The sequence below is a fragment of the Musca autumnalis genome, unplaced genomic scaffold (assembly GCF_047663935.1).
Source record: "Musca autumnalis isolate F117 unplaced genomic scaffold, ASM4766393v1 scaffold_1, whole genome shotgun sequence".
NCBI lineage: Eukaryota > Metazoa > Arthropoda > Insecta > Diptera > Muscidae > Musca > Musca autumnalis.
The window spans coordinates 143472568-143482224 of NW_027411644.1; the positions used below are offsets into that span (position 1 = coordinate 143472568).

Below are 9657 nucleotides of genomic sequence, written 5' to 3' on the forward strand. Positions count from 1 at the left end.
TAGAAAATATTAGTGGCTATCTACAACAATCATTGACATTATTTTCTTTTTGTATAATTCATAAATATAGGGAGTTTTTTTTTTTTTTTTGTTTATTTCACGTTTAGGCTATAAAACTAATTTTCTTACTTACCTCAGGATTGATCGTGGTTGTTGCAGAGTTTTCATCATTCGACATTAAAGTATTATTTCTGATACCGTCATTTCTTATGTCACTCATGAAGTCTACGGTTCGCTCTCCACAAACTTTATACCGTAAATATGGCAAATTAATTAACTCGTTTTCATCTAGTGAAAAGCTATTAATATTACTACGATTCGAATTTTGTGTAGAATTGTTTTTACACTGTTTTTCGTTTCCATATAATGTAATATCAACGCTATTTTCAATGCACAAAATATTATTAATAGACAACGATTTGTCAATTAGGTTCTTCAGTGTGTTGTCGTTTGCGTTTTGAAAAGTTTCGTCACAAGGATCAGGTGATTCCGTTTGTTCAGAATGTCCATGTCCGCACTGATGGGTATATTTTCGATTGGATTTTTCACCATTATTCGTTTCTATTTCCTCGGCATTCATATGATCGGATATTTCATAAGAGTTATCCCAGTTTTTAGGTACTTCTTCTACACGAAATTCTCTGAAAATTATGCTATCAGTAGTTTTTAATCAATATGATGTTTACAAATGCACTTTACCTCACCAAACGTTTTCCACTGAAGCTAATCCGCCTTTTTAGGCGCGGCGTAGTACTCGGGACTGTGTTTTCATCATCTTTCGAAGCATATTTACGAAGCTACCATACACAAATTTTATTAGCATTTCTTTATAAAATACAAATAATTTTAACTCACAGAACTACGTCGTTTCTTCAAATCCATTATCAATAATAAATATACTCCACCAAAGCAACCAAAACAAAATATCCCTCAAAAGCGTTTAAATTTTAAAATGTATTTCTTCAATTTGTTGGTAGCATTGAACATTTCGATTATCAAATTGTAATTATCGATAACAATACATTTTCTTCCAGTTGAAGCGATATGGAGACACACTAGCTCTGTTCCTTTACGTGCAGGAATCTTCAAGTTTTACCACTTTTTACTCGAAAAGCGTTCCTTTACTTCAGACACCATACAATTCATATGGGAGCAGTTTACAACTTTTGCTACTTTTGCCGGTTTTACCACTTTCAAAAGTAAAGGAACAGACCAACTGATGCTCTGTTCCAGAACCTGCAAGAAGCTACCTGCGTGAAGTTAGCAACGACAGTTAGCAACGATAACAAAAGTTATCGAAAAAATACAGGGCGACACAGAACGCCCAAAATTTGCATTTAATACGTTTTTTCCAACTGTGGGGACGAAAAATAGCTACGAATATAAAAATTTAATTTATTTATTAATTAAAAAATAAGCTCCAATGTATAAACGTACACAAGAAACTATACATAAAAGGAAAGAAGGAGTCTTCACGAGCATTTTGGCATACTCCATATGTTCCAGGTCAGTTTTTTGTGGAACAAAGTTTCCAATTTTCTGGTTTCCAACTGGTGGTCAGGACAGAAAATTGGCTCTGGAAGCCACAATATAAAAACGTACACAAAAGTCTCAACGGAATATGAAAGAGGGAGTCCTTATGAGCATTTTGGCATACTCCATATGTTCCAGGTGAGTTTTTTGTGGAACAAAGTTTCCAATTTTCTGGTTTCCAACTGGTGGTCAGGACAGAAAATTGGCTCTGGAAGCCTCAATATAAAAACGTACACAAAAGTCTCAACGGAATATGAAAGAGGGAGTCCTTATGAGCATTTTGGCGTACTCCATATGTTCCAGGTCAGTTTTTTGTGGAACAAAGTTTCCAATTTTCTGGTTTCCAACTGGTGGTCAACACAGAAAATTGGCTCTGGAAGCCACAATATAAAAACGTACACAAAAGTCTCAACGGAATATGAAAGAGGGAGACCTTAAGACCATTTTGGCATACTCCATATGTTCCAGGTCAGTTTTTTGTGGAACAAAGTTTCCAATTTTCTGGTTTCCAACTGGTGGTCAACACAGAAAATTGGCTCTGGAAGCCACAATATAAAAACGTACACAAAAGTCTCAACGGAATATGAAAGAGGGAGACCTTAAGACCATTTTGGCATACTCCATATGTTCCAGGTCAGTTTTTTGTGGAACAAAGTTTCCAATTTTCTGGTTTCCAACTGGTGGTCAAGACAGAAAATTGGCTCTGGAAGCCACAATATAAAAACGTACACAAAAGTCTCAACGGAATATGAAAGAGGGAGTCCTTATGAGCATTTTGGCGTACTCCATATGTTCCAGGTTAGTTTTTTGTGGAACAAAGTTTCCAATTTTCTGGTTTCCAACTGGTGGTCAGGACAGAAAATTGGCTCTGGAAGCCACAATATAAAAACGTACACAAAAGTCTCAACGGAGTATGAAAGAGGAAGACCTTAAGACCATTTTGGCATACTCCATATGTTCCAGGTCAGTTTTTTGTGGAACAAAGTTTCCAATTTTCTGGTTTCCAACTGGTGGTCAACACAGAAAATTGGCTCTGGAAGCCACAATATAAAAACGTACACAAAAGTCTCAACGGAATATGAAAGAGGGAGTCCTTATGAGCATTTTGGCATACTCCATATGTTCCAGGTCAGTTTTTTGTGGAACAAAGTTTCCGATTTTCTGGTTTCCAACTGGTGGTCAGGACAGAAAATTGGCTCTGGAAGCCACAATATAAAAACGTACACAAAAGTCTCAACGGAATATGAAAGAGGGAGACCTTAAGACCATTTTGGCATACTCCATATGTTCCAAGTCAGTTTTTTGTAGAACAAAGTTTCCAATTTTATGGTTTCCATGTGATGGTCAAAATTTGCGCCAAATTCTTCTTTTTCGCCATCCACTTTGTGCTGTTAACTTCTTCTTATTGATAATCTGTACATAGACAATTTGCGACAAAACAACGCATTTTCTTCTATTCTTGCATTCTACTCCCTCTTTTATAAAAATAATATACATATATTTTTAAAATGGAAATAAATTAGTGAACGTTTTAGCATGTGGCATAAGTCGTGTTTACATTAGAACTTTTGCAGGATTTACTAAATGCAGTGCAATGTAAAACCGAAAGCACAATAAACAAAAAAGTTTTGCGTCATTTAAGGCTTGTATTTTGGTGAAAAGATAAAAAGTTAATTCTTCACCTAAATACAAGGTCTATAGCAATAAAACGGAATTCGCATTCAAAATAGTTTATATTCTTCTAATAGTTTGTAATTAAATTATGAAAAATGTACAAAAATGCCTTTATAGCACGGTCACATTAGAGTTTTTTTTTGCCGGGTTAACCCACTTCATGAAGATTTATTTGACCTTTGCGCTATCGAGTTGTCATTTGAAACCCAGTGGGTTTATTAAATCCTGTTAAGTGTAACCGGGGTATTAGCTTGAACTGTAAAACGCGTTATACACTTTTAATGCAGGTGTTTTGGAAATTTAAACGCTTTTTACATTTAAGACGTTTTATAAAACATGCATCATTTAAGTTGTCAGTTCCATACAATAACTGTGAAATAAATGACGTAAACTCCCAAAACACCTGTTTTAAGTGCAAGTGTAAAAGGCGTTTTGCGTCATTTATTTGAAAGATATGCTTCTTATACTACGTTTACATTTACGAAATCCACTCGACTTCAACTGTCAATTACATTGCTCAAACGTCAGATGAGTTTCCATTTGATGTATACGTAAAGGAAATGACAGTTGAAATCGAGTGGATTGCGTAAATATAAATGTAGTTGTTGAAGCGAGTTCAACAATATCGTAAAGGCTACCTTCCCTTAATGCAATTTTATACGACTAAAAGAGACAAGAAGAGCGCCAATACGTTCCATCAGTTTTATTATACTTTAGTCATTGTATTCTTTTTACTTTTCTTCTCTCTTTTGTACACTTATGATTTTATTGTTGCATGGCTCAAGAAGAGCAAATTATATATTGTCATTTACTTGTTTTTATGTAAATATAAAATTAATTTACATGCATACCGTTCCTGAAACCAGATAAAGTAAAATACTTTACGCTGCTTAATTTCGGTGATCGGACGGGAACCGATGTACTCAGCGTGGTATGGTCGTTGGCTTTGCTAGCACTTGAAGCTTGTTTAGGAGAGGTATTTTGAAAATATGGATAACTTTGTTTTTCACAACATAATTGAACGTTAGCGTCCATTGTCTCAAACTTGTTTTCAATGCCATACATTTCTCCTTTTGCCCTAGCCCTATGTTGAACCCAGTTCAACATTTCCTACATGGGAACCTTCCCCAACATGATCAAGACCACTAAATGCGCACGAAGAGCGCCACTACTAATAACACACAACCTCTTTTTTTCTTTCTTATAACTTTCACTTATGTAGAGCTACCTGAATTCAAATCTTTTACATACTCTACTGTTTGACGCTGTATTCAATAAATATGACATATCTTTTTGTTAATTACATACTCTCTCATTCGAAACTGTATTCATTTAAAACTCATTATTGTCTTATGTCAATTACATATGTACAAATCTCATGTATTTTTAGTGTTAAGTATTCTTCAAAAAATCGAAGTTCAGTTAAGTTTGTAACGTTGAAGTATTTGGTCAAGGAGACCGTAAATCGAATAAACTTCTTAAATCTAAATAAGTCTTTTGGAGGGTTCCCTTTCCCGGGTTCAACTAAAACTCGCAAGGTCAGCTCATCGTATGGTCCTTTACGAGCCTCCTAGAATTTGCTAGGAGCAGGACTTCCAGTGCAAAATACAGTCCACAATACTCATCCTACTAGGCGCTAGGAGCGAGTCGGCAGAAACCTCTTGCAAAAGTTTCTCCACATTATACACGGCGGTTGGTTTCCTACGGACGAAAGGCAACAATTGTGTCCGTTGTCGGTCTCATAGGGAGACATAAATCTACAAGCAGCTAGAAGTGGTCATATCGCTAAACCATTAGCGAGAATCTCCACGAAACAAAATACAACATTGCTCATCAAAAAAAAAAGGTAACAGCAGATCAACAAAAGAGCGTACATAAGGAAGAATTTGGTAGGTACGAGTGCGTTATTGGGTATTTTGTTTCTTCTTAATAGCTAAGATCAAAAAGGGGTAGGTAAAAAAAAAAAAAAAAAAACGGCAAAAATCGCACTCTATGCTCACAAAACAAGAACAACATAAGCCCTTAAGTTTCTCGGAGCACAAAAAAAGTTTCTCAGAGCACAAAAAGAAATAAAAACTCCAGAGTCCCTAACGAAACGCAAAAAACGACGGCAGAAGTAGAGTATAACAAAAGAAAACGTTCATTCTTTACAAGAGAAATTAACGGTTGGGTGAAAACCTGGACATTGGATTGCGCTAAAAATAATAAGTCAATAAATTTAATACACTCCACAATCAAAAACACAGTAAAAGCCGTTTCCCCATAAATTTTCTTTAAAATTTTGCAAACTTTTTCTCGACAAAAGAACCAACTGTGGCAACTACGTACACGGCGATTCACAATCCCCAGCTTTCATATATGCAACATACCAGCAGATTGATGAACACCAACACATGGCACAATCATACAGGTATCCGCTTCAGATCAGCTGATGTACTGTGAAATGTCAAACACAGATTGTTGTCATTTAAATTCGCCGCACGTACACATAACGCAAAGTTGACTTCAAAAAGTAAACGGTTAACACAGTTAAATAGAAAAGACGCGTTTTGAAAAAAGAAAATAAAAATGAAAGTGTGCTATATTTGCAAAAAAAAATATGTTGTTGGAAAAGTTAACTTCTTTAGTGTCCCATCTGATGAAGGGAAAAGGTTGGAATGGGGTGCAAATTGCGGAATGCAATTTCCTCCCAGTGCAAAAATATGCTCCGAACACTTTAATCCCAAGCACTTGACAGGAAAGTGTACCAAACAAAGATTGCTCCCTTTGGCTATGCCAGAATTGCGACTCTATAAACCAGAAGGCACAGAAATTCCCCAGAATGAAGATACCGAGTTACATGAGGACATTTGGCAAGAAGAGTTTGAGGAGTTCCAAGCACCCCAGAGCACTGGCCCACAATATATACTGTTTAAACATGCTGGTACCCAGACTGAGTAAGTAGAATTAGAGCAACACTTCCTCATTTACATTAACATTTACTTTTTGTCTTTAGTCCTGTACTATTTGCTGATGAATTTGGAAAATTCGTAGAAAAATCAAGGGCATTGGAACAGGAAAATAAGATATTAAAGCGTGAACTGCTAGATGCAAATACTGCTGCAGGGAACTTAGGAAACATATTTAGTCCCGGACAGATCAAAAAGTTAAGAACGAGAAGCAGAGTTGAATGGAAATGGATTGACATTTCTAATGCCATATGCTTGCATGCCGCAGGCCCAAGGGCATATCGGCATATGTATAAAAAGGGATATCCCTTGCCACATGTCACTACTCTTCAACGTTGGTGCAACAAGGTAAACGTGGACGAAGGAGTGCTTTCAACGTCGATAGACTTCATGCGACAACTAAGTTATATGTCAAAAGAAGATAAGCTATGTATTCTTAGTTTTGACGAAATGAAAGTGACAGAAACCTTTGAGTACAACTTCCGCAAAGACATGGTACGGAAACCGGCAAAACATGTGCAAGTTGCAATGGCCAGAGGATTGATGAAATCATGGAAACAACCAGTCTTTTACAATTTCGACTGTAATATGACGAAAAATATTTTGTTCGGTATTATTGAATCCCTGAGCAATGCAGGTTTTACTGTGGTGGCAACAGTATGCGATATGGGATCGTCCAATCGTAAGTTGTTCAACGATTTGTTTGTGACACCTGGTAAGTATTATTCTTCTATAACTCCGTGCTGCACCCACAACAGTTACGACATTGAATCGGATAAAATGCGCAGAAGAATCTCTTAGAATTGTGTAAAGCCTGTACTACAACAAGGAATTGTATTAACTCAGAAGCACCATAAAGTAACTGGTAAAGTAGTCTAGTGTTTTTGTTAATATTTCATTTTTATTAAAGGCTTTGCTTTAACATTATGCTAATAAGTATCATACTTCGCATCATTCCTGACCGAGTTGCTTTTGCACGTGTCCGAATTCATCATTTCTCATTTAATCATACTTACTAAGCAGTTTACCACATTTGAATGTTAATAAATTATTTTAATTGCAATATACAGACAATCCATACTTTCAACATCCTGTAAATCCGGACGATAAAGTATTCGCGTTTTTCGATGTCCCGCATCTTCTGAAATTAATAAGGAATCATTTCCTAGATACAGGATTGATTATTAACAACGAATTGCTCACAACCAAAACCATAGCGGACGTTTTAAAACATACTAAGACGAGCGATGTATCCATTGTCCATAAATTAACGGACGAACATATTTCCACTAAATTCGCAGGTATGTGAAGCAAATTCATAAATATTATATTTGAATATTTACACAATTAATTACAGCCAAACAGAAAGTAAAACCGGCTGCTCAACTCTTCTCGAACACAACCGCAAATGCCATTAAACGGTGTCATATGCTCGGTATGGATGTTCATAAAGCTGTGGAAACGGCAGAATTTATTAAACTAGTTAATGACTGGTTTGATATTCACAATTCTTCCATTGGTACCTTCGCGCTACCGGGAAAGGTAAGATTCATATTTCTTGAGTAAAATACAAATTCACTTATATATTGAACTTTATTAGGAGCCATATGGACTAAAACTAAGAGAACAACAAAATGTTTTGTGGAAAATGGATGAAGTGATGTCTAAAAAAATCGTTCCAAAGAAAACGAGCTATGATTTTTTTAGGTGTGGTATATTACAATCAAATAGTGCTTTAGTGATGCTCTATCAATACGTGAAAAAATATGACTTCAAGTACATTGCTACCCGAAGACTAAATCAAGACATATTAGAGAATTTTTTTGGAGCAATGCGAAGTAAAGGTGGCCTGAATGACCATCCTTCACCTCAAGATTTCATCTATAGGCTCCGCAAATATATACTAGGTAGGTAATGCAAACATTGATTTACAAGAATTGTACTTACAAAAATTTTTGTTCTAGCTCGGAATACCGAAGCGTTATCAGGGAACGGAAATGTGGAAGATGATACAACGGATTGGCTGGAAGGTGATGTATCGTCTTTAAATATTCTCCAACACAGTTTGGATGGGCCAGTGGAGAGTACACAAGATGATGGCTATGAGGAACTACCATCGTCCTCGTCAACAGAAATGATAGATATTAGTGACTTGAACGATTCCAATTTAGTGGACATTGGTCATCTCCAAGAAGATGCCTTGGAATACGTTTCCGGTTACCTGATTCGAAAACTTAACTATCAAGATGTCGAACCGGATTCAAGTTCCTTCACCTGGGTCGATCAACTTTCAAAAGGCTCCTTAATAAAACCTAGTGCACAATTTCTAACTAAAATAAAACAGTTAGAATTGTACTTCAATAGGGTCAACGGCATGGAAATTTCCGACGTTCCCAAACTGCGGCAACTTCTAGTAAACAATACCCGACACGTCGAACTGCCTGAGAAAGTAAGGGAGTTGTTTTTTAGATGCCGTATTTTCTTCAGAATTAAAAATTTGAACAGACGCCTTAAAATCCAAAAGGCAAAGGAAAGAATTATGGGCAACAAGAAACTGATTAAAATAAAACTATAAATTTTTTCTAGGTAAAGTATGAAATTGTGGACAAATATAATATTCATGTTTTCTAAATGTTTTTTATTCTCTTCTAGATCTATTCAAAACAACAAATTTTGGATATCCACAAGAGTTGTGCAGCTATCACAACTTTGGAACTGTAAATCAAGAGGTTAGCTCTTCCTAAAATGTGATATGAATTCTAAGAAGTTTCAACCCATTATTATCATGTATCTCTTTATAATATATATATATATTTATAACAGAAAACTTTTGCACTGTAAAACTTGATCTCATAATGTATAGTCTAAAATCAATTTCATCAAATAAGTGCCATTATTTTATTCCATAAAATTAATCATTTTTTGTTTCATTAGTATTTTATTCAAAAATTACTCTTAATTAGTAAAATGTAAACGTGATGCCTACCACACATGTTTATACGACAAAGATAATAAATTAATTTTTTTTAATGTCTTCAATCTTAGTTCTGTTTTTGTTATATGTATATGAAGGTCATGGGGAATACATAAAGTGGGAAATGATATGAACAACAATATGGTAAACACAAAAGCACCAATTGAATAAAGACGTACAACGAATTTATGATGTTCTAATGGGTGTAATTGGCTCCTCTCCGTTCACAGCTTCTTAACTTTCAAAAATATTTCTGTTAAAATTTACATTTTTTAAAGGCCCCCACTCATTTATCAGTCTGTGCCGTCAGTCCGATGAACCCTTTCTGTATGTGTGACTGACAAATGTGTAGCACGAACCATCAGTCAAGTCTAAATATCTTGAATTTCTCCTCTAAAAATGAATGAATTCTACGTTTTTTGTGTTCCAACACCAACATTATTTTCTGTTTTTCAAAATTATTTATTGACAATTTGAAAATAAGCACAATTCACCCAGACTGATGGGGGTTCATTTTGAAATCAAAAC

At 35.4% G+C, this 9657-nt stretch overlaps 1 protein-coding gene across 2 annotated transcripts in view; it reads right to left on the minus strand.

Annotated features, from left to right (window-relative positions):
- Window positions 1-1208, minus strand: part of Spc105R (Spc105-related) — a 140075-nt gene extending 138867 nt beyond the window's left edge. For both annotated transcript variants that reach the window (XM_073956518.1, XM_073956511.1), the window contains exons 1-3: window positions 856-1208; window positions 700-797; window positions 134-641 (exon numbers count right to left, since the gene is read on the minus strand). In XM_073956518.1, the coding sequence (XP_073812619.1) occupies window positions 134-641; window positions 700-797; window positions 856-882 (633 nt within the window). In that variant the 5' untranslated portion in view covers window positions 883-1208. The remainder of the gene's footprint in view (window positions 1-133; window positions 642-699; window positions 798-855) is intronic.
- Window positions 1209-9657: the final 8449 nt, after the last annotated feature.